This window comes from Megachile rotundata, chromosome 6 (assembly GCF_050947335.1).
Source record: "Megachile rotundata isolate GNS110a chromosome 6, iyMegRotu1, whole genome shotgun sequence".
NCBI lineage: Eukaryota > Metazoa > Arthropoda > Insecta > Hymenoptera > Megachilidae > Megachile > Megachile rotundata.
Genome location: NC_134988.1, coordinates 3357554 through 3383496, shown reverse-complemented (window position 1 = coordinate 3383496; position 25943 = coordinate 3357554). Strand labels below are relative to the sequence as shown.

Below are 25943 nucleotides of genomic sequence, written 5' to 3'. Positions count from 1 at the left end.
TTCATTTTCATTGTTGCTGATCGCCTCTTCATCGCTATCTTCAGCATCAGATGTCTCATTTTGAATATAATCCCATTCATCTTCAGATGATAGTTCCCAATTTTTTGCATCTGATTCTATATCGGAACACTCTTCATCTATGTTCCTTAGCTTCTCCAATAACTCTCTTCTGTTCGACATTTCTTTCTTAGGGCACAAAAAAAATCAACTGAATAACGTGTTAGACCGACTGTCACTGCATAAAGCAGGCCGGTCCAAAGTCAAAACGTGCGCAGCTCGCGGTCCTTCCACTCTATCAAAGTGTATCGACTGCAGTAAGTGATCCTACAGTAAAATAAACAATGATCCTCCTTCTCCGCTGAACTACGTTGAATGAGGTACGTGGGCAGGCCTGGCATAAAGATTCGAATAACAAGTCACGTACAAGTGACGGTAATCACAAAATATATAAACTGTTATGCGAATTCGGAACCGATCTGGTCATATAAGAAATTTACTCAATGCAATAATAAAAGTCATTTGATTATTATTTAAAATTTCCCAAGCAGTCAAAATGACTGCTTTAGGCAATACAGGTATAACACATATATATACCGGAAATGAAAGAGGGGGGGAGGCAACTACAATGATTAATAAACGCATTTATATGTTGTAGAAAAAGTCACAAAATTGTAAGAAGCTGTGTCATTATATACACAATTGTTTTTCTAATTGCAATTGAAAAGCAGTCAAAATGACTGCTTTAGGCAATCTAGTGTTAAATTACTATTTTTATATCAGGAATATAAACCATTATGTAGAATGCGATATTAATAATGTAAATGAATCGTTCGTTTGAACAATTAATGTCTAATTGCGAATTTATACGACAATTATATATTTCGACGTTATGGGGCTTTTCCAAGAATTTGCCAGGCTGGCGAGTATAAAAGGCCGAGCGAAACTCGCCAAAATCGCAGAACAGTTTTCGAAGTTGAGCCAGCTAGAAGTCTTCAGATAAGTATAACCGGAACAGTTTTCGCTGTGAAGAGCCGCAACGATTCTTAATACTTGACTGGTAAAGCGGGTATACGCCATTTGGATACTTGGTCGTGGGTCGTTCTAGTAGCTAGCTAACGCAGGCTCCCCATTCAAACGGTCTCGTATCTGAAACTCCGCTAGAAGAGTGCTATACTTGGCGCCAAGAAAGGCTAAGATATCGAAAGGATAGCTCTCAGCTACTCATATTTGATTTTACATCGGATTGCTAACACGCCATCAGATTCTCGGACCTCGCTCTGGGTCGTTTCGTAGCTAGCTAACGCAGGCTCCCCATTTGAACGGCTTGGTCTCTGAAGCCCGTGTCTTTTGGGTGGCAGTTCAGCAATCACGATTTTATAATTAGAATCAATTGATTTGCTACCCTGTTGAACTTATACTGTTCACCCTTTTCCTGTATCGTTGGGTCGTTCTAGTAGCTAGCTGACGCAGGCTCCCCAATTAAGCGATCTGGTTTTGGCTGTCAGTGTTCGTTTTGACAAAAAGGGTCATGGACAATTAGTTGTCGAGTCAGATTAAAAGAGTAACTGTTCCGAGGAAATAATTCATTTAGATTCAAACAAATTTTGAACTTGAATTAGTAAAAGAATATTGTTCTGTCATTAGCGTAATCTCAGTAGTCGACTACACCGCGTTAGATAATAGATAAAATCGTTAATCTGTCTAACTTTGCGAAAGCGTATTTAGGTACACTTAGAGAATCACACTTAGGTCGTGTTCGTCGCTGCGGTAGACTATCACGCGCTAATATTAATAATTCCGTAAAGAATATTCATTATATAAACTACAAACGTATTAATCAATATAAACTTTGTCATTGCGATAGCGTTCGAAACAAGAATTAAATAATATAGAATATCAAATTCAGTAATTATATAAAAGCGAAGTTATCTTTATCCGAAATCAGACTTAGGTACGAAATAATATAAAGTATTAACTAGTGAGAATCAGATTTAGTTAGATTCACAATTATCTATTACATATTGTTTAATTTACCAAGTTCTATTATTTCTATTATCAATATTATATCAAAGTCTATTTAGTTTCTTTTGATCGAACCAATATACTTTTCATATTTTGTTGTTATTTATTACTTGTTATTTGTTAAATTCATCATCTTCGTTATTTTATTGAATAAACCTTCTTGTTGAAAGATATTGACCTGTGGATTTCACTCCTTAACCGCACACCACACGAATCCCACAATATTTAGATTTAGTTATTTTCCAAAACGAGTCGAGTTGGTAAAAGCCGCTCTTTACCTTCCTAGCGCTGGTAACTATCTGAACCTAGGTTCCAGAGTCGTTACAGTTTCAACCTACGGTTCGAAATCTAACCGTTTCAAGGGAACGATACAGTACGAGAAAGCGTGTTTATTACACTTGAATGATTTACGACGTTATTGTCCCCAACACTTTTTCTATACCCTAATTTTGTCTATCCTGCAATTTGGTCGAGAATCGAAGACGATCACGGCTAGTGGTCGTATAAAAAAAAACGTGTTTGTACAAAATACCGTTGTACAAAACCCAACGAAATGCGTGGCTAACGATATTTATAACGATAATAACTAGGCAAACGACTACTAACGAAAACTTTTTTTTCTTCCGCGTGATCGTTACTCGGCAGTTATATTCGACAGTTACTCTAGCGTCCTTTCCTATGAATTGACCCTTTTAGGGCCCCACGTTAGGCGCCAATTTGCTACACGGTATTTTGCGGCTAGCTCGTTCGTTATCCGCAACCCCGCTTCGCCCGCGAATTCTCGAAACGGCCCTTCCGACCTTACCCGCGACTACGACCGGCGCGGCGCCTCCGCGGATTCACGGACGAGTAGCACTTCGGCGCCCGATTCGAATCTGTTCAATACCGCTTTGATTTCTTTCTTAATTGGGCGCCAGACGCGTTTCCGCGTCGCGATAAAGAACGTTACGCGAGATGCGATTCTACGGGGAAAGAGATATTGCGAAGTCAATCCCGGAAAACGCGAAAGACTCGAATCGGCGGCGGAACGGCTCGGTAGTTCAGTATCCGTACGCAATGGTAGAGTGGCGGGGTTCTTACAGGGTAAGAGGGCTAGACGCGGAGGCGGATTTGAGAGAATTTCCCGGGATAATTCGTAAGAGATCTTGACTCAGCAGTATTTGTTAAAAGCAGCACTGTTTATTTAAACCTAATTAATCTAAGCGATGAACAGTATGATGTCGTATCCCGACAGCCAACTCGTGCGTTAACACTTAGCAAATGACCGATGTCCGAGATTCTAGTCCCGTGAACGGGAAATGCCAATTCCTAAGCGCGATACAGTCGTCGATTTTCGAAATGATACGCGACGTAATTATCCTAACGCAATATAACGCGACGAAACGCAAATATTTTAAACGCACGGAATCTAACGCAATTAACTAAACGCGGCGCGACTTATTCTGACGCACGAATCGATTCTGTATCGACGACCGTCTAGAGAGAGAAGGCGAGAACTAGCGCGACAAACCACGAAATGTCCGATACGACAAAACATGCACTTTTCGATCTGCTCCCGCGACAATGAGAATTTGAAATCGAGACATGGGTGGGCACAATATTGGTAACGGCTTTCGCGAGACTAAATTGTGGTTTACGCGGTGCCAATCTCCCAGGTTCGATTCAGTGACCTGCCGAGGGTAGCTTTTAGGAAGATCGAGAAGCGATTTTCCTATTTTACGATACTTCCGGAATTTCCCCAATTACTTAACCGAATTACTTACTCCGGCCACATTTTGCAGAACCGACCGGTGATTGGCACGCCCGGTGATCGACAACCCACGGTACGTTATTCTCGATTTCGAATTCTTTACAACGATATAAGGTGAGGGGCTTACCGAGATGTCCGATACGGCAGTTGTTCTTTGGGCTGCAGCGGTAGATCTTATTTGAAAGCTCAGATTATAACGGAAAAAGAGGACAACAGGGCAAATGCCGAATACAGAATGCTAAACCGCGTGCCGTTATGCCGGTCTTCGGACACCTCGTGATCACCCGCACCCTAGGCCGAAGTCTCCGTCTTCTCGCGAAGGCATCTTCGGCAGGACTTCCTCCTGCTCCGCGACCTCTCTTCCGCTATCGTAGGTCCGCAGCGGGGAAGCGGCAGGGTAGCGGAACCTTCCTTAGGCGTACGTCGCTCTCTCGCAGGCCTTCCTCCCCTTACTCCGCTGCCTCTCTTGATCTATTGCCGGATCCGAGCGGTGTAGCGGCAAGGTAACGATGCGTTCCCTCGGTGTACGTTGTTCCTTCGCTGGTGATGACGTCGTTACCCGATGATACATACAAAATAAAGCGGCGACAGATTCCGATCGTACGATACTATGTGCGCTTTGTTCTCTCTCTAGACCAGGGATACGCAACTAGATTTTTCGACGGGCCAAATGTAAAATTTGAATGTTATATCGCGGGCCACAACAGTAAAATTAAGAATTTATAACCTATATTTTTGTCTTCTTTGAATTATCCAGGAATCACCACGTGGAGGTGAGACAAAATCGATTCCCATTTTTTTTTATTTTTTTTGTTTTTTTTTTTAATTTTAATTTTTTTTGTTTTTTTTTTTATTTTTTTAATTTTTTTGTTTTTTATTTTTTATTTTTTTTTAATATGTATTTTAATATTAATGTGAAAAGTGAGCTTTTCCGTCTTGGCTTAGTTTTGTGAAATTCGGTTCGTAAGTGGTATTGGCCACTAACATGCAGTCGCGTAAATGGTTATCTGTGATTCGATTTCGATATTTATTTTTTATTATGTTCATCTTTGAAAATGCTGCTTCACAAACATATGTGGATCCAAACATTGTACATAACAAAGTACCCATTTGTTTTAGATTTGGATAAGATTGTTCAGGGAGTGTGTCTATCCAAAATTGTGTAATATCTGTTTCGGCAAATTTCTCTCGCAGCACATTACTCTCTTGAAATTCAATAATTTCAAGTTGCAGTTTAGCTTTTTCGAGAGTAAACAGTTGCACTGCTGCATTAACCCAATTACCATTTGTTTCAAGACTGAATGGGCTTTGCATTGCTTTTAATAAGTCGTCAATCTGTCCAAAATCTGTAAATCGGGAAGCAAATTCAGTTTGCATATCTTTCAAAAAGCGCTCGTATTCCTTAAATTGTGGAATTTTTTCATTGCTTTCAAAATGTGCTTTTAATAACGGAAAATGTATCAGCTCTCTAGAATTCAAATCATTTTCAAATAGTTTTAACTTTCTTTGGAAAGCTTTAATTTTTTCCCATATATCACAAATCAGTTTTCCCTTTCCTTGCAAAGCTAAATTCAGGTCATTAATATGTGAGAACATATCACACAAAAAGCATAATTTAGCAGTATTATTTGCATTGCAAAGAAATTCATAATATTCGGTAGCCATTTTTGTATTTCTACTTTTGAGAAAATCTGAAATTTCACTTAGCAAAGTTATTAATCTTTTGAGTACATTTCCCTTGCTCAACCAGCGAACATCGTTATGCAAAAGAAGATCTGTGTATTCAGAATTACATTCTTCGAGAAAAGCTCGGAGTAAGCGATGTTGTAATGCTGAGTGAGATTTTAAGTAATTGATAATTTTCATTACTGTATTCATGACATTTTTTAAATCATTTGAAAGCTTTGCACAAAGAACTGATTGGTGAATTATGCAGTGTAATGAAATGACTTTAGAATTTATTTGCTTCAAAAGTGTTACAAAACCATTTGTTTTCCCAATCATTGCTGGTGCACCATCAGTATCTACCGAAAGAATTTTTTGGTATGAGAGGTTATTATTATTCATAAATTCCTGAAAACATTCAAATAATATTTGACCAGTTGTACGATCATGCAGTGGCAACAATGTTAAGAGTTCCTCTTTATAATTATTATTAAGAATATAACGAACAAACACAGCCATTTGTGCTACATCAGATATGTCTGTAGATTCGTCAATCGCAAGTGAGAAAAACTGTGTTTTAGTAAGATCAGCCAATATACTCTCATGAACTGATTTTGCGCAAATTTCGGTCTTACGAATCGCAGAATCACGAGATAATGGAATTTTGTTAAACATTTCAGTAATTTCTTTTTTATTATTGAAAACTGCATTTGAGACTTGTATCAAGCATTCTTTAACTACCTCAGAATATGAAAATGCCACCATATGTTTAGCCAAAATCCATGCAACACGCAAAGATGCTTCAGTGCATTTTTCCTGGTCAGACGTTGAGCGTTTCATTATTATTTGAGAATGCTCAAATGATGAACGAAGGATATTAATTTTTTCAATTCTCAGTGAAGAACCCTTTGGAAAATCTTTGTCATATTTTTTCAAATGTTTAGTCTCATAATAACGACTTATATTTGCTGCTTTACACGCAGCAACTGTTTCGTTGCAAATTAGACACGTTGGTTTCGCATTTTTATGAGGTGGAAGAATAAAGAAAAAATCTTCAGTCCATTTTGCTTGAAATATCCTGTTTTCAAAATCGACTTTTCGTCGCTTTGGCTCGGACATTGTAAAAAAGACGAAACAAAATATCAACTCTAGATAGAATTTCAAATAAAAGATCAACTCGCAAGACGGAAAGATTTTTTATAAAATGAGAATTTGAAAGAGTATTAATACTATTTTTAATATATACGTCCTTTTTTCACCGAAAATAATTTTCTCTCGAAACGTTAGTTATCAATAAAAAATGATTTATAAAGGCCAGATATTGCAACTAAAGTGCAGAAACATATGCCGACTCAATGGCTCGGCAACAAAGGCAGCAGTCAAAGATACCAGATTGTGGACAGAATAATACGGCGTCAATAGTGGTGAGGACAGTGGTAAAGATAAGTCGCTTGACGGCTAGCTGTGCAGAGCAAGATTGCCAAACACTCGCAGACGCATGCAGTCATCGGCGGTGCGGTGGGGATAGTGGTGGGGGGTGTCGCGCTGGCTGCCTACTGCCTGCCTGCCTGCTGCCGCTCGACCGACACCTCCCACCACTACTCCCACCGCGCCGCCGACAGGCTGGTCCGTCTGCAAATTAGCAACCTTGGCGGCCGCAAAGTGCTCTATGCAGCTAGTCGTCAGGGGGCTCATCCTCTTCACTAGAAGTGATATGTGTGTTTTCTCTTTTCTGTATTCGGAATCTCAGGATTCAGTTTAATTTAGTTTAGTTTTCATTTTTTTCTGCGAGTCAAATTTGGACGTCGCGGGCCGGATTGAAGAGCCTCGCGGGCCGCCAATTGCGTATCCCTGCTCTAGACGGTATTTGCCCCTAATGCAATGACTGTCCGGTCTCTCGAGGAGGTTCCTTGTGACGGGTATAAAATACCACGTCACAATACAGTATTGATTCGTAACAGGCAACAGTTTTGTGATTCGTAACAAGCAAATTTCTATCCCCTCTTCTTTGTTTGAAGTCGGCCGCTGAGTAAGAGATCCGAGAAAGAGTGAGTGGTCCGTGAAACCAAAGAAGTCATAAATTTTCACGGACGACCGAACAGTTTAGTGGAAAGAGGACAGAACATATATATTTTTTTCTCTCTCTGATGCATAGCGATTCTGTCGTTCATTCATTTAATTCTACATTGATTCGTAATAAGCCACTCACTCGGGTTTGGGCAGTTGCTTGTTACGAATCTGGTATATTATTCCATTCACGAAATTTTACTACTATTAAAAAGAGAAAGCATGCTACGTTCTGTCCTTGTCTAATGAATAACATCGCTGCTCGACCGATTACTTTATAGTTTACCGCTACCGTCGTCGCGCTCGGGAACAAAGGCAAGCCGAAAATATACCTGATTCGTAACAAGCGACTCGCCAGACCCGAGCGAGTTGCTTATTACGAATCAATACTGTATTAACTTGATTTTTAATCACTCTCAGCAGAATCATCTAACCTAATATGCGCTAATTTAAGCTTATTAGTATGCATTATTTTAAATTTATTCCTTCCTAATTCTAATTCCACTGTTAAATCGTTAAACATCCTATTTATCCTTTAAAGGCCTGACCAATCGCAATCAAACTTTGAAGTTCTAGGCTCTTTAAGCAAGTAGACAACATCGTCTACATTAAATTTAAGAGGATTAAGAGTTTGATCATATTTCTTGCTCCTTTGTTTTACTTTTATTTTATTTATTTTATTCCACGATCGACCCGAACACTCGCTTTCTCGGTTTCGACTTCTCATAGCTTTGCACCCCATACTTTCGCTCGCGTCGCGTGGAGGTTGCCATTACCGAAATTTCGTTTGTTATTTGTTGGTATTGGTTTATTCACTTTTAGTTACAGAAGTTGGCGTGGAAGAGCCGCTGCTCTTATTCACTTGTTTGTTATTTGTAAATTCACTACTTCACCTCCGATCGGAGTACGTCCTATGATATGCTTGTACGAGTAGTATGTGATTGGTTGTCTCCACTCTAACGCAACCAGCACGACAGCTGCGGTCGTATCCGCGACCTCTCGATGTTCTAGATTTCGAAAGTAGAGCATTGATCCGCAGACGACATACGTTTAAATAGTCCCTATCAGAAGGGGAACGATTTCACAACGCGACCAATCTATGCTGCAAGAGGGTGGGTGATAAAGAAGCGAGCGCCGTTCCATCTACCGAGCTATGTAACCTCGCGACCCAGAATTTCTTGATATCTTGTGTTATTTCCAGTGTTGCATAATTTGTAGGTTTTAGTCCCCGATGACAGTGGAGAATTTCATAATGCTCATAAGAGCCAGGTGTTAAGTCGGGCCCCCAATCACCACGAGCTAGGGACAGAACCCGCTTAAGTCTTAAGTAAGATACAGTCCAACGCAAGGAAACAAACTAAGACCTCCATCAGAGATAGAAGCATGCACGTACGTGTTGGACACGTCGTGATGCAGTGCTACACGGTATTTCGCGGCAAGAATACTCTAACGGCACTTTCCGAGCCCGCACGCAACTACGACTGCCAGGTCACCTCCGCGGATTCGCGGACGAGTAGCACTTTGACGCCCGATTCGAACCCGTTCAATATCGCTTTTAATTTCCTTTGTACTTGGCCACCAGACGCTTCTCAGCGTTACGATACCGAACTTTAACGCGAAACGAAATTCTACTGTAGTACGACGGTAAAACCGATTATATCAATCTCGGAAAAACGCGGGAGACTTGAATCGGCAGCGGAACAGCTCGGTAGCTCAGATAACCGAACGGATTGGTAGAGTGGCGGGATTCTTCAAGGGTAAAAGAGCCAGACGCGGAGGCAGGCGAGAGAGATTAATCCAGGATGATCGATGAGGGACCTCAATTAAGCGGAATTTGTTAGGAACAACGATGTTTATTGAAATCTAATTAACCTAAGGGAAGTACAGCGTGACCGAGCGTACCGATAATCTAATTGAGACGTATTATACTCGGCGGAAGGCCGAGATACAATATCTGCGAGATTTTAATCCTGAAAACGGTAGATGCCAATTCCTAAGTTGGATACAGTCTTTGATTCAATTATCTATTCTCGGAACGGTACGCGACGCAACGAAATTAACTAAAACGCAACGCAACTACTCAAACGGAACACGACGAAACGCGGCAAACCGCACGGCAGCGTAACGGAACGCAATTATACTAGACGCAACGAAATCAAACGCACTTAAGGGGTAACGCCACTCTAGAATTTTGAAAAAATCGATTCTTTTTTTTTGCTTAAATGATGCTTTATTATGTATAGAATATGAGAAAAAAGTTTTAAGTGGGGGGCAGGTCGGAAACATGAATTTTTTTAAGTGGAAAGCAACCACTCTTTGATTCGCTCAGCGTAATTTGCGGCTACGCGCGCAATAATCAGCGTTGAGAACGGTACCTGGGTAAAGGCAAAGGGACTGATTCAGCTAGGTTAATAAACAATGACCCTCAATTTGAAAAAATAGACAAAGTTTCTTGAAGGAAAGTGAAATTTGTCAGGAAAACTCACTGATTAGTTGAGTATTTATTGCTACACGGTATTTCGCGGCTAGCTCGGTAACGGCCCGCGACCCCGCTTCGCTCGCGAATTCTCGATCGGCCCCTCTTGACCGTGCCCGCGACGATGACCGCCGCGGCGCCTCCGCGGATTCGCGAGCGCGTAGCACTTCGGCGCCCGATCCGAACCCGTTCGATATCGCTTTATTTTATTTGATAATTGGGCGCCAGACGCTTCTCAGCGTCGCGATAAAGAACTTAGACGCGAAACGAGACTCTATAGCGGGAAGATGGGGAAATCGTTTATGTCGATCTCGGAAAACGCGGAAGATTCGAATCGGCGGCGGAACGGCTCGGTAGCTCAGTATCCGAACGCAATGGTAGAGTGGCGGGATTCTTTAAGGGTAAAGGAGCTAGACGCGGAGGCGGACGAGAGTACGTGATTCGGGATAATTCGCGAGAAACCTCAAGTTAGCGGTATTTGTTAACAGCGGTGTTTTATTTAATATCTAAGTAACCTAGGCGTACAGTGTGATCCAGTATCGGAATTTGATTTAACCGTAACGTTCTCGGCGGAAGGCCGAGATACGATCTCCGCGAGATTTTAACCACGGAAGCGAAATATGCAAGTTCCTAAGCGGAATACAATCTTTGATATTTCCTCGATTCCCGGAACGGTACGCGACGCAACTAATTTAACGGAAACGCAACGCAAATACTTAACCAAACGCGACGCAATTATTCTAACGGAACGCAACGCGGCGAAACGCGACGAGACGCGACGGGACGCGACGAGACGCGACGGGACGCGACGAGACGCGACGTAACGCAATTATACTAAACGCAACGGAATCTAACGCACTTAGTTTTATACGAGACGCGATTTAATTCTACACGCGGAACGATTCTGTATCGGCGACCGTCTAGAGAGAGAAAGCGAGAAGTTACGCGACAAACACGAAATGTCCGGTACGACAAACATGCACTTTACGTTCTACTCCCGTACCAAGAGTTCGCGAAATCGAGACGTGGGAGGGTACAATATTGTCAAAGGCCTACTCGAGACGATACTTTAATTGTAGCTTACGCTGTACCATTCCCCGGTACAGGTTCGGTGATCCGGCCGAGTGGCGATTCGAGAGATCGCTTCTCGATCTCTCGACGACACGAAAAAGTCCGGACGTCGGGATCCGCGACCGTCCCGGACAGGGGCCCCCGGGTTTTTTTACCCTTCTAACTTAAACTAATTTCCCTACGATACAAAGCCACTCCGGTCACACTTTGCAGAACCTGCCCGTGAATGGCAAGCCAGGTGGTCTACAACCCACGATATGACGATCTCGATTTCGCGCTCTTTACAAATATATGGCGGTAATTGAGGGGGCTTACCAAGGTGTCCCAAACACGTGGCGGCAGCTCGAAAGGCGATAACTGGTTCTTTTTCTTTCTTACGGAACGCTACTACTATTTATATGCGGAAAACTCAGGCAGATGCCGGATACAGAATAAGGATCCGCGAGCCCTTGCGCCGGTATTAGGACACCTCGTAGCCTACCCCCACCCTCTGCCGGAGTTTCCGAATTCTATCGAAGTCTTCTTCGGCAGGGCTTCTTCCGTCTCCGCAGCCTCTCTTCTTCTATCGTAGGGCCGGAGTGGGGAAGCGGCAGGGAATCGGCACTTTCCTTCGGCGTACGTCGGTTTCTCGCTGGAATCACTCCTCTTACTCCGCTGCCTCTCTTCGTCTAGCGGAGGGTCCGCGCGGGGTAGCGGCAGAGCAGCGACGTTTTCCCTCGACGTACGTCGCTCCTTCGTTGACCGTGACGTCATTCTCCGGCGGTACATATAAAATAGTATAGCGGCAGAATTTGTTCTTACGATATTATACGCGCTTCGTTCTCTCTCTAGACGGTATTTGACTGCGACCTATGACCCGTCCGGTCTCCCGAGGAGGCTCCTTGTGACGGGTATAAAATACCACGTCACATTATTATGGCTTAGTCAACACCGTTGACTTATGAATCCGTCGAAAAAATATCTGTTTGCATATTCAAAGATGGACTATTCACTATAATGAAACTAATAAAAGTCTTGGATATGTCTGTCGGAGAAAATTGTTACAATTTTTGCCTACAAGTCGACGCCCGATGCATAGAGTTTTCAGAACGATCTTTGAATGAAGCTTCAAAAATATCGAGATTGAATCTTACAAGGAAACATATCGAACCGCGACACACCGATTTTAATGAAACTTATGTGAAAGATAGTTCTCAAAAAAATATTTGACACGTATTTTTTTTTATCGGCAATCGTTCACATTGAAGGGGTGAAAATAGCCCTCGAAGTTGGGGGTTGAAACCATGTTTTTGGGAATATCTCCGGAACTAAAGAAGATAATTGAATTCTTTTTTTTGTAAATTGTTCGTCTTTAGATAGGAAATTTTTGTGCGTAAAAAAATTTCAAGAAACTTTATTTGTTTAAATAATATTTAAAAAATTCATCATTTTTGTTTAAATTTTTGCACTAAATGTTGATCTATTTTTTTGCAACTTCGTGTACGTAAACTATGGACAAAAATAGAGGATATGTGTTTTTGGAATTTGTTGTTTGTTGCAATGTTTATTAGATATATAATTTAACATCACCTCCTATGAAGAGGGGCAATCATCATTTTTATTAAAAATATCATTATTTTTACAATCTTTTACATTATTTTAGCGATTTTATACCTCTTCATATGCCGTTCATTTATTTCTGAACAATTATTGTAAGCGTCACAGGTATTTTATCCGATTATTTATTTTACAGTCTATTTTATCAAGTACTAGTGAAAAATACTCAAATTGTGAAGAATTTTCTTTTAATTTATTAAACATATTAGTTGATATATTTTCAATACGTCGAACTACTGTACGTGCAGACAAACTAATATCTTCAAATTTTTAAATTTTTTCTGGACAAATTTCGTTAACAGGAGTCAAAATACATTTTTTAATGAACTCTTCATCCGTAAATGGTTTGTTATGTTTAGCAATTAATTTCGAAATATGTAAGGACGTTTTGACCAATGCTGAACTTTGTTCCTTACATTTTTTAAAAACGTTTTGTTGTGCTTCTAAGGATTTTTGTAAAGAATCAATTTTATTTTGTCTGAATTGAGATTCAAATTTATCATATTCCCTTTTGTGTTTCGTGTCGTAGTTGCGACTCAAATTAAATTCTTTGAATACGCTTATAGATTCTTTGCAAATTAAGCATAGTGCTTTATTATAATTATTAATAAAGAAATAATCAAATGTCTACTTTTCATTAAATTCGCGGTTTTCCTCATTAATTTTTCTTTTCTTTGTGTCTTGGATTTCCCGTAACTTATCGGGTTGAACCCATTGACCGGTAATTCGACTATTTTTTGATGCGCGCTTCCCGGGATTAAAATAACCCTAACCGCGGTAATCTGTGTCAGACAAAAAATACACATACACGGGAAAGGGCGGAATTAGGCCGGAAGGCAGAGCCGAAGAGAATTCGGGGAAAAAGAAAGTGATCGCTCTTAAACCGATTATCGTGAGTCGCGAGACACGGTTGAACTGAACGCCTATTGTCAAAAGACAATAAGACCTCGCTTCCCCGCACCCCCCAGGCGATGAGTTACTCGGTCCACCCGTGATACCTGAGGAACACGGGGAAGGGGGCGACGATAGCCCAACTGTACCGCTCGTCAGTTTATTTTCAAAATAGATAAATCTATAATTCATCTCGAACACTTTGGTATTTTATTCGGTAAAACTTTACAATTACTATGTCACCTCAAAAAAAATATTCGGGACATGTTTTTGATGTATTTTTGCCTCCTGAATACGAATATGATCATAAAAATCGGCGGTCGGACATATCTGAGTTGCTATTTTGGAAAAACAGCAGAAAATCGTGATTTCTTAGAGTTTTTTGCATTTATTTTGAAAAATTCTCATCTGATGAAAAAATGTTTCCAACAAAAAATGTAGAATGGAAAATTCTCTACAAGAAAGACCTGATACATTTTTTTTGTAATTCTGACTGTAAGGCTGCAAATGAACGACGAAAGTGTCAAAAATTACCTTCCGAATGGAAAAAATAATACGAGGTGTGACACAAAAGTAACGAGACTAGGTCTGTAACTTGAAAAAACAATGGAATTGGCAGCAATTGTTTTTGTGGCATCATCCCACATACCTCCTCTATCCATGTTGCAAATTTCGATCGAATCGGTCATACCATTTGGAAGTATTGCGTTATTTAGTGAACACGTGCAACTGCATTCTGCCAGAAAAATGTCTAACGTAAAAACCGAACAGCGAATAAACATCAAGTTTCTTGTAAAATTTGTTGAAATTTGTTGTAACATGTGATGACACAAAGTAAGTGCCAGTCGATGCAGTGGAAATCTTCAGGATCCCCAAAACCCAAAAAAGCAGGCATGTCAAAATCAAAATCCGACATTAATGGAATTGTAATGATTAAGTGGTTTCCCAGTGATCAGACTGTTAACCAACACTATTACATTGAAGTACTAAAAAGATTTAGTGAAAAAATTAGGAAAAAAAGGCCACAGTTGTGGAGCGATGGACCCGCTCACACGGCACTGTCTGTCAAGCAGTTTCTGACCAGTAAAAATATTACTGTGATGGGGAATCCACCTTATTCACCTGATTTGGATCCATGCGACTTTTTTTTATTTCCTAAAGTTAAATTTTGCTTAAAGGGAACCCATTTCACCTCAGTTGAAGAGGTTCAGGCAAAAACGGAGAATCTCCCGAAAGGCCTTTCAAAAACCTCGTTCCAGAATTGTTACCAGCAATGGCAGCGTCGAATGCATAAGTGTGTGAATGCTGAAGGGGACTACTTTGAAGATGATAATGTCACGGAGAACTGATTCTACAGGTACAATGATTTATTGGACCAGTCTCGTTACTTTTGTGTCACACCTCGTATATTGTGAAATCTTAAGGCAAGGCGTGAACCTAGGGAACAATACCGCCGGCATTAGCATTACCCGAGATGTACCGCGTGGAGGTTGCACGGTCGAGTTTACATCTCTTCGGGGTGCTTTGTTCAGGTGGTTCCCCTTGCCATCACCTGTTCATGTGTGCGTGTGTGCGTGCGTGCGTGTGTGTGTGTACGTGTGTGTGTGTTTCGCATTTTTATTTAATCTGGTGCACCGTCATCTGCATTTTCATTAAAAATTTTATCAGCAATCATATCTTTTTGGAATTCTTTCATTATTTTAAAGAACTCGTAAATGCGTTCTTGAAGGGGATGTGCACATTTAAACATATACTCTGCCAGGTATGAAATCAAATGTGATTCTCTGGTGCCATACTTAGAAACATTGCTGCGAACTTCTCGCCATGTTCGCTCAATGCTCTGCGTATGCGCACCTGTGTCGGGATCAACAAAATGAATTGAATGATTAACTGTTAAATGATTAAATCCGGCATTCGTTAAACAATCATAGGCCTTCCATTTATCGGACATTATTTTCGTTCCTGGCAGTATCCACTGCTGAATACATGTTAGAAGCGTATCAGCTGTTCTATTTTCAACTGGCATGATAAAGATTTTTTTACTTCCTCTCTCATAACCGCCAAATACCCATTTACCCTTGATTAAACGTCCCCGATTGTATTTACGCTTACCAAATTTAGCCTCATCGATTTCAACGATTTTATCCGGTCCGCCTATTTTTTCGGAATAATTTTCGCACCAATAAACGCATAATTCGTGGCAAAAACTGCTCCAATCAACAACAATGCGTGAAGATAGTAATAAATCCTCTGATATATACGTATACCTCGGCACAGGTATCCACAAAAAATGCGCAATAAATTTACACATTGTAGATAGTGGTAAATTTGAAAATTGAAACCATGTTCCTGTCTTCACAGATTGGTAGTAGTTGCAATTTTGTGATTTTCTTTTACGCTTATTTTTTGCAACATTGATTCGTTTATGGCATCGGAATGTTAGACTTTACCGATTGAGGATAATTTTATTCTCGCATTTGGGGCAATCGATGCTGCTTTCAAATATCTTATTCTGAATAAGAAATTCAACACACCACTTTTCGTCAAAAGTATTATGCACAAATTTACTATGGGTCATAGAGAATGCCATCCTGTAACTCAGCGTAAGAACTAATAACTTTGGTAATATATGAAAACGTCGTAAACTCGTAATACTTGACAAGACAATGCCTGAACTAAGAGTTCAGACTTAGCTAAAGCGCGCGCCCTACCGCCTTCCCCGCTCCGAGGGGCGGACTCTGCGATTAGGAAGTAAATAATTAAAACTAGTTGAACCAGGATAAATTCCCCGCGGCAAGGGGGGTCGGGCGGCACGGTCGGTAGCGTAGCCCAATGTCCAACCGTCCAAGGAAGTTATTTTTTTTTTTGACATTTCTAATATTTTATAAAATATTTGCAAAAAATGTCAATTTTTAACAATTTTTGTAACTTTTTACTAATACCTTACCGCCGATTTTTATGATCATATTCGTATTCAGGAGGCAAAAATACATCGAAAACATGTCCCGAATATTTTTTTTGAGGTGACGTAGTAATTGTAAAGTTTTACCTTTTATTCATTTTTTCTACGATAAAATATGAATTATTTTAACAATAAATTAAAAATAACATGTATTTCTCATTACGTGTTGTAGTGAAACGTCATACGGTTGTCAATATGAACGTGTTTATACATACAAAATGCACATATGAACATACAGTAGCAAACTGGTGAAATGAAATAATGCTACACTTGCTAAGCGAACCGTCGTATTCGCTGGTGAGTGGGGACTAAACTTGCGCAGTACAGTATTCTCTCCGTAAATGTTACAACTGCCGGTGTCGATTCTAACATTTATGGAATAAGTACTTCATTCTTTGTAGTGAGCCGAACATAGAAAAAGACAGCAGCACAAAAGATAAAGTGGGACTGAGGTTCGGCAAACATGAAAGACTCTTGCGTGTTCTGTCTTTTAAATTCAAAAGTCAAAATTCTTTATTTTTGGTTTTTCGCGAATGAAACTTTGATTATCGTATTCGTTTCGTTTTTCTGATTAAAATGGTACCAGACACGGTATAATTAAAATCATAAAAAAAACCAAAACCTACTAGAATACCCTAATCTCTGTGCACATGCCACGCAGCACCATGACGTTGGGTCATCGGCCACGAGGCACAACACCTTCGGTGATCCTCAAAGGAAAAGGCATCAACCTCAAACCATAACATTCGCGACTCTTAGAATTCGTCGCGGTCCTTAGCTATCGGTTACCACCGAACCTTAGCTCGATGACGGACATGAGTTTATATTATTGTCATCCCAAGACCCCCCTTTTTTTTTTTTTTTTTTAACGAAGGGAAATCTTCGAAAAGACCCCCCCACTCCCCGGGGGAGGAGCGGGGGAAGTGTGGGATTTGTACCCACTAAAACCCCTCGGTGTTGACCACTTGAGTCACCCATCTTGTAGAGAGGTGAAGCCTCCACACATGTAAATCTATTGCCCACCCACCCCCAGCTGTTGGAGCCGACGATGTCACCACGCCTGCCATCGTCTCCACACACCTGGCCGCGTGCAATGGTGTCCCGGGCCCCCGCCCGTGACACCTGCGGCCATGGCGGCCTCGGTCAATCCCGGGAACTCCGACACCCCGGACCGAAAACTGCCGATAGTCACAGAAGGGAACGAGGACCGACGCCGGGGAGGGCGGCGCGATCCTCAGCCCACCACATCTCTCCACTTAAATATTAACACACACTCACATAACACAAACGCACCACAAACACACACACATACACTCAGTCACTCACCATTCACCCCGTGCGGCCAACGCGGAGAAGCCGCGCCGCCCCACTACCCTCAGGAGGGCGCCCGTGAAGCGGGTCGCCCTCTCCCTCTCCGTCTACTCCTTCTACCAATCACCCCGCGTCTTTCCCTTTCACGCTCTGCCCTCTCCTTCCGCGAGATCACCGTCTCGCAGAAGGAGGCGACAGCCATCCATCCCTCTTCACTCGTCAACATTTTCTCGATCACATCACTCAAACATGCTGGGTCACACTCCAACTCGCATACCATGTAGTGCCTCTGCCAAGCGAAGGCAGGGCACCCGCTCATCACGTGCTGGGCGTATCACACTCATGACTAATGGCCCGCATCACACTCATGACACATCGGCGATCGTTCCCTTCCGATCCGGCACAGGTACTCCCCGAAGCAACCATGCCCGGTGAGCACCTGCGTGATCCGGAACGAGAGCCGCCCGTGGCCACAGTCCATCCACTGCTCCATTCGCGGAAGGACTGTCCCGACAGCGGGCTTCCCCACGGCCCCGCTGGTCGACAACTCCGTCTTCCAGCGGGAGATCCAGCTTCTGTACCTATAGACAGTCGCCTCCATTTCCGCCGGATATTTCTAGGGAATTACCCCAGCCAGGACCATCGCCGACTCATAGGAGACCGTGCGGTACCCCATCACCACCCTGACCGCCAGCCGCCGTTCCACTTTCCGCAAAACACCTTGCGAGTGGCGACTGGCAGCCCTTGCGCCTCTCGCGTCGGTCCTCGGGGACCCCCATTCGCGAGCCTTCGCGTTAAAGTTGTGACGCATTAGTAGGCGGTTGCCTCATCAGGCGCGAACGCTATCACAATCATTCACCGATAGATGGCGTTTAGCCGCGACCGCGGTTCTCGCGGTAGAATCGGCACCCGCGACGTATGTAAGACCGAACCGCGGACCGATCAGACAGAGAGCACCAGACGAACCGCTTGTAAGAGCAACCGATCGTCACCGTGCGGCTCTCTCCACGCTTTTTGATTGTGATTCCTTTACTTTCCTCCAACGGAAGGCGGCCTGGGGCAAGGTGTATTCGATCGTCCTCAGGTCGTAAACCAGACTCCGTATCCGCACCTTACGACGCCTGGCTACGCCGCGAGATGGAGGTATCCCGACCGCCGAGGGTCACCAGTAACGTGCTCTCGGACCAACGGTCTCCTGCCTGGGGGGCGGCGCAGGGCTTTAACCCTTTCGCTTCGGCTGTCCAGTCCGCCGAAGTACTGTAACTGAACGGAAGCGCGCGCCGTGAATACGTGTAGTACTATTAAATGACTATTTTGCTGAATAAAGCAATCTTTGCTTTAATGAGTATAATTTAGATCTTTGATATGAAAACATTTATAACGTACAATTATAACTTCTATAACTTATAAACATTTATAACTTACAAAGCTACAGTATTTTACAATATTTACTATATTTACAATACTTTAATTATGAATTAATTATGATGCGCAAACAAGTTAATATATTAATGTGAAATGATTAATAGTATAAGCACGCTTAATTTTGTTAAGCGACACTCGTACCCACAAGTCATATTGTGCGCGCTGCTTATAAGCGGCGCTCGTACCCACAGGTCATATTGTGTGCGCCGCTTATAAGCGGCGCTCGTACCCATAGGCGCTCGAAGCGAAAGGGTTAAGCAGCGTTGGACCCGAACCAACAGCAAAAGGTCTAACTCCTTTTCCCGACTCTCCTCCTTCCCCAGCGATAATTGTTAGCGATAGATAATAAGTGCGTTCCGCGTTCCGTTCCGCGCTCCGCGTACCTAACCGTTAGTTAGTAAGTTGCGTTAGTAAGATAAGTTAGTGTACCCCCGGACCGAACCCGGCATACCGGCAAAACTGTTAATAAAGACCACTGGACAAAGTCCGGCGATTATAAAGTCCCCGAAGACTAGAACGCGCTGGGTGGGGCAACGGGACGCTAACTCCCCAACCCAACTCGAGCAACTCCTCGTATTCTGCGAGAGGCCAGCTGGGTGGTGCGTAGACGCCCACCATCGCTACATCCCCCCATCTAACCGCGACGGCTCCCCTTCCCGCTACAATCTCGGTACCGGGGGGGGGGGGGGGGGGGGGGGGACACTTCGCACTATTGCTACTGACGCGCCGCGGCCCTCCTCGTCCGCGAACCAGTGAGGCTGGTCCGGGACGCGGTAGGGTTCTGCCACGATCCCCAACGAACAGTCCCACACGGCGAGGGTGTGCAGAAAAAGGTCCTGGGCCCTCGCCGGGTGGTTCGCATTACATTGTAAAATGGGGCTCAATGGCCCCATCATTAAACTATCTCATCTGCCACCTTCATGGCGCTCTGTTCTGCCTGGCTTGCTGGCTGTTCAGCTGCGTCCTTGGTGGCTTGCTGCTCACTCCGTGTCTCACTAACTTTTTCTTTTTCCCTTGCAGGTTCTGCGGCTTTGGCTGGTGCTGCCGCCCTTCTCCTCCTCAACGGTGATGCGCATCCCGCCGACCCTAGGCGGTGCGCGATAGGCCGCCCCAAATCACTACAGAGGGGGCACTTGAGCTTATTGCTTGAGCAGTTGGCAGCTTTGTGCCCCCCCTCCCCGCATGCGTAACATCTTGCTGATCTGTCCGCTTCCTCACTGCATTGTTGGGCCGTGTGCCCCCTTTGGAGGCAGCGGTAGCAGTGCATCGGCCGGGTCGCGAGTACTTCGACCCGGGCCGAAATCCAGCCTATGCGTATGCGTCCCGCTGCCTCCGCCTTCTTTGCGACGGTAAGGGGACAACGGACCCACACGGTCCCCAGTGCGTTGCGTCCCCTTCTTATCTCGCCGACTTTCACCTCTTCGGCGGAGCATTCTCCCAGCTCCGCCAAGACTTGCGCCACTTCATCCCTCTCGATGGAGTCGTCGAGGTTCAGCAGCCTAATTTCAGCCGTCTTCGTAGGGTTGGCCACCCTCACATCCGTCTCGTGGAAGACCTCTCGCAGCTTGCCTGCCAGGTTAGCTGCCTTGGCCTTGTTCTCTTGGCCGGGGATCCCTAGCACCAGACCCCCGGCGACCGCCTTCCGGATCTTCACTTCGGTTGCGCGGCCCCTGGCCTCGTCGTTCTCCGGGCCGCGGATAGCTTGTTGGCCGTCCTCTTCACCCCTTGTGCAGGGCCTACCGCGCGTTGCACCTCCTTCCTCGCCGTCTGCTTCGCCTTACGGCCTAGGACCGTAGTCCACAATTCCTCTTGCCGCTGCAGTAGCGCAGCGGCAGAGGAAGTGGCTGCCTGCGGGGCAGGGGTCGGAGCCGCTCTCCTAGCGGCCTCAAGGCGGGCATTGGCCGTTCTCGGGGCCGCCCTGGGTTGGGGTTTTGGCAGGACTTTGCACTGCGCGCTGTTGCTGCCCACCCCCTCTTTCTTCTTTCCCCTCAACTCTGCAGCCAGGTCCTCCACCTTCTGGATCAGCTGCGCGACCACGCTCTCCAAGGCGGTTTCAGGGGGTCCTTCCTCTCCTCTTGTACCGTCCCCTCTAGTCTCCTCTCGCTGTCCGTCGTCGTGACCTGAGGGGCTGTCCTCTCAGGCCTCCTCTCCTGTGACTTCCTTTGGTCTTTGACCTCCATGGTCACCTCTGGAGCCTCCTCAACGACCTCCTCCGGAGGTACCAGCACCGGCGGAGGGCTACTGGTGTGCGCCACCATCCTCCTCTTCACGTCGTCCCTCTCGGATTCGGTGGACGACGACAACACCCTCCTTCGTGTCTTCCTGGTCACCGTTCCCCTTTCTATGAGGGGGGGGGGGGGGGGGGGGGGGGGGTGACGCTACCACGGCTGTACTACCCTTAACCCGCTCAACTTCCTGCCGGAGCGACGCCAGGTCTTGATCCATCCTCTTCTTATCCTCTCCCGCTGCTTTGAGGAGGGCCCTCAGCTGCTCCTTCTCTTTGTCCTCCGGTGAGGAATGCAACGTCGGTGCAGGCGCAGGTGCTGTTGTTCGAGCTACCTGCCTGGTGGCCATCTCCGGCCCAGCCGCCTCCGCCGACTGCCTCTTGGCCAACTCCGTTGTCAGCCCCTCTATATAATTACTAGAGACTCGGAGTTGGCGGACGCTCGTCCCTTTCAAATTGGACGACGCCGCCGCTATCCTGCGGATGAGATTTGTATATCTCAACGATTCCGCCTGGATGTCGATTGTGGGGAGATGTTTCGCTTCTCCCTTCACCTCCTCCACATCCGGAATCGGCATACTGGCCTTGCTTGGCGCGGGCACCGGCTTGCTCGAATCATAAGCGCTGAGCTCTCTATCCAGCTTGAGCTCGCACCTCTTGGCTTCGTTCAGGCTCTCCTTAGCTGCCGCCAACTGAACGTACTCTCCGGTGGTAGGGGGTCGACCCCTACGCCCTCGTTTTGCGCCTTAGCTTGTCCGGGAGAACTCTACGGACATGATAGAGGAGTCCGAATCATAGCCATCTTCGTCATCGATCACAGCCCTCCTCCTGGTCTGCCTCCTCGCCGGGGCAGGTGTCGCGTCCCGACTTCGAACCGGGCTGCATCGGGCCGCCCGGTCCGTCCCGGATGCCCTCTTCCTCGCCCTTGTTGTTCGGAAGAAGGTGGCTCCCGAAGATTCCGACCCCGAGTGCTCGGCTGTCGGCTCCTTCTTCACTGTTCTTGCTGCGGCGGTGGTGGTCCAGCAAGACACTCCTTCTTCGGGCCGGTCGTCTGCCCCTACAATCTTGATCGCGTGCTGCTTGAGCACTTCGGTGCACCTCACCACTGGTGTCCTCAGTGTGGGGCATTCGTCCCTCCTCTTGCTACTCTCGTCATCTCCTTTTTGCCCGTTTTTTAAGATGTCGACCACATCCGTAGTTTTTTGGTTTGAATTAGAGCACATCATAGTTCGTCCCACGAGTGGGGTCGGAAAGAGGTCACCCCGGGCAGAGCCGCCTTACCCGGGGAAGCCTAGATACTCGGGGTGTCGGCAGATACCCCCGAGGGAACTGTTCGAGACAGCCCTGTTTAACGTCTGGGCAGCCACGCCAATCCTCGGCACGGTTGCCTGTACACCTTGATTTCAGACGAACTCACTCACCCCCGCCGCCCCCGTTTTCAACCCTCGGCGTGAGCCTTACCGGCTTGGGAGGCCCTGCCAGGGTCCGAAGACCCCGCCGGCATCGCCTCACGCTTCACAGGGCCTACTTGAAGACGACGGGAGCACCCCTTTTAGAGGACTCATACCTCAGTTAGGGGATACCGCGGCCAAATTCCGTCCCGAGGTCGCACAGCAGATTTTTTATAGAGGTTTACTCCTCGCGGGCCAGCCGGTTAAGGCAAGCTCCCCGTTCCTGCGAAACATGACCACAGGCTTACGGTGTGATCCCAAGACCCCTGAGAACTGGGTCAAAATTCGGGTTACGATAACCCTGATACGTGTGCCACCTTTGCACACGGCTTCACGCTAACATGTCATTATTTGAAATATCCGAAACGTTAACATTATTAATATTATGTTCCATATCAGTTACAGATAAACGCATAGCCTCGCTATTATTATCCAATTATTATTTTCTGATTCAGACTATGCAACATCCTCATCACTAATATTTTTTTCATATTCATCCTTTCTGTTCAGTAAATGTTCGGTAATTGGTGAAAAGGGACTCGGGAACTCGAAAGGGACTCGAAAGAGATCTTCCGGTGCGTCCAGGAGGACGAGAGACAGAAAACTTCACGGTTGGCATTTGAATTCAGGGATCGCCCTCTCTTACTTGCCTAGATACGGAACACTTTCCATTTGCTTTTTTCATAGCCATTAATTTAAGATCTCTTCTGTTATTTTTAACCTGAAGGAAAGTCTTATTTGGAAGATGTTTACTTATCTCAACATTGATATATTTACAGACCTGTTATTTTTCCTCTAATTGAATTAATAAATTTATTTCTTCTTCTGACCAAACTTTTAATTTACTAGGCCCTGCACCTGCCGTTCCAGTTGTTTTAGTATTAGATATTTGCCTATTTTTATTTCGTAGATTCGGGCGCTCATGACGTTCATGAGTAGAAAGTCCTCTTTGGGTGTTGAAGGATCTAGCGCATTCTTCACGTGGAAAGGCTCCACTAAGGACTGTCATATCTCTGCCTTAATATTTGGAGATATGACAGTCAACGCCATGTAGCTTTTTGAAAGCTTTCCTACATTTGTCGCATTCCCATAAAACCTTATGTTTCTTGATCACTTTTTCTGACGAGTCTTCTCGAGTCGGTTGATCGATTCTTGGATCGCTAATTCTATCCTAGCGAGGATACGGAGCACAGGATGTTTAGGTAGAGTCACGTGAAGTTGTTAAAATGACATAAAAGATATAAATTTAAATGTTCACAAAATGGTTTATTTAACACTTCACACGCACGCTCACCCCGGGACAATGGACAATTATAACGATAATACAAACTGGTTGAAATACTCGGAAAAACGGTTGAAATTTAGGTTGAGAATTGCTCACACGTTTGCTTTCGTTAAAGGTTCACAAGGATCTGAATTTTAAAATCGGAACGGTAATCATTTGAACCATCGATCCGATCGATGGCGTTGCGATAGGACTAATCCCGTGCGGGAGGGATTAGCGCCTGTACGCAGCGGCGTAATATGGTTCAGAAGTGCCTAGGTCTATTATTATTATCTTTATTTCGGAACACTTTATTTTATGGAAATAAAATGTATATGTAGGCAGATGTACTGCTGGAACGGGAGAGGCTAGAGGACCTAACAAGAGGTCTGTATTGCGCATCACCGTCCCTGTAACTATGACCCTTAAGAGAGTCACAATTACTAGTGGACTCATGGAGTCCCTGGTTAAAGTGGAATTGGAGATATTGATATATTTTAATGGAAGACTTGCAGTACTGTTGGTACATTGGGCCGTGGCGTGAATGGGTGTAGTAGTAGTATTATAGTATTTGTGATGGTTGTGTTCGTAACCTGAAGTATTTGATGGCTCGTCTCGGTCACGGTCAGCGGAGATGATGTGGTCCAGAATTTGAAAGAATGATGTGTGGGAATGTAATGCCATGTTCTATTTGTCGATTTACTCGTCAAGTAGCAATTGATTATATACGCTATTTTTCGTGTGAGATGGGTCCGGATGTGTGGGATATGCTCCGTGGCCGATGAGGATACGCAGTTGAGAGCGTGAGGTGACGCGACTCATGGCAACGTACAGCTGACCGTGATCGAAGACACTATCTTTCAAGTATATACCGACGCGCTGAAGAGTTTGGCCTTGCGATTTATTGACGGTCATGGCGAAAGCGACCTTAACGGGGAATTGTTCGCGGCTGAAAGCGACGCCCAATGTGGTGTCGCTTGGTGTCAGTTTGACGCGAGAAATGATAGCATCTTGGCCAATGTGAGTGCCGTTGATTATTTTTGCGCGGAATATGCGACTGCCGAGAGAAGTTACGCGTAGGCGAGTTCCGTTTACTAAACCGTCGACCGGAGACATATTGCGAATAAGAATGACAATTGCGCCGACTCGGAGGCGAAGTTTATGTGGAGGCAGGCCAGCCACTTCGACGTGATTGAGCAGTTCGATGGGGTAATCTACAATCGCTTCGGCTGATGGATCGATTAATTTATCTTCAGAAAAATACATTCGCTGGTCTCCTTCCAGAGAATCTAATATAAGATTATTAACGTAATCGCAGTGGTCGTTCCGTGGGCAGAGTAAAGCATGGTCCAGGTTTGGCTGAGCAAGGTTATTCTCGTAGACCCAGTCAATGAGATCCTGTGGGGAACCGTGAAATAATAAATCGTCGGGAATGCTCGTGATGTCTGTGTCGGGGACGTTTGCTGATCCCATTGCCGATAGTCAGCAGGTAGTCGACGAAATCTTGTTGACCGGGTCCAATTCGCATGTTCTGCGTAAGGTGGATAATTTTGAATTGCGGCCATAGAGCACTACTACGTATGGACTCGGCGATGTTCGATCCAGCAGGAGCATTAGGAATTATTGGAGCGCATTGCCTGAAATCACCGCCCAGCAAAATGATTTTGCCACCGAAGGACCACTCTGAGTTTCCTGTCAAGTCTTTCAGTATCCGATCCATCGCTACGAGAGCCCGCCGTTCGCACATAGACGCCTCGTCCATAATAAT

The 25943-nt window shown here is 44.7% G+C and overlaps 3 protein-coding genes across 3 annotated transcripts; all 3 read right to left on the bottom strand.

Moving 5' to 3' along the window:
• Nucleotides 1-4681: 4681 nt before the first annotated feature.
• LOC100878320 (general transcription factor II-I repeat domain-containing protein 2A-like) lies at nt 4682-6556 on the bottom strand. Its single transcript, XM_076532850.1, has one exon. It carries the CDS (start codon nt 6554-6556, stop codon nt 4682-4684), a length of 1875 nt encoding a protein of 624 aa, XP_076388965.1.
• A 3898-nt stretch (nt 6557-10454) lies between these two features.
• On the bottom strand, nt 10455-19194 carry LOC143264618 (uncharacterized). The gene has a single exon (XM_076532736.1). The coding sequence runs from the start codon at nt 15847-15849 to the stop codon at nt 15160-15162; it is 690 nt and encodes a 229-aa protein (XP_076388851.1). The 5' UTR covers nt 15850-19194; the 3' UTR covers nt 10455-15159.
• A 5680-nt stretch (nt 19195-24874) lies between these two features.
• On the bottom strand, nt 24875-25648 carry LOC143264662 (ATP-dependent DNA helicase PIF1-like). Its single transcript, XM_076532849.1, has one exon. It carries the CDS (start codon nt 25646-25648, stop codon nt 24875-24877), a length of 774 nt encoding a protein of 257 aa, XP_076388964.1.
• Between the last annotated feature and the right edge of the window lie 295 nt (nt 25649-25943).

Coding starts and splice junctions, on each gene's coding strand:
- LOC100878320 (XM_076532850.1), bottom strand. CDS start 6,556: ATGTCCGAGCCAAAGCGACGAAAAGTCGATTTTGAAAACAGGATATTT.
- LOC143264618 (XM_076532736.1), bottom strand. CDS start 15,849: ATGTGTAAATTTATTGCGCATTTTTTGTGGATACCTGTGCCGAGGTAT.
- LOC143264662 (XM_076532849.1), bottom strand. CDS start 25,648: ATGGGATCAGCAAACGTCCCCGACACAGACATCACGAGCATTCCCGAC.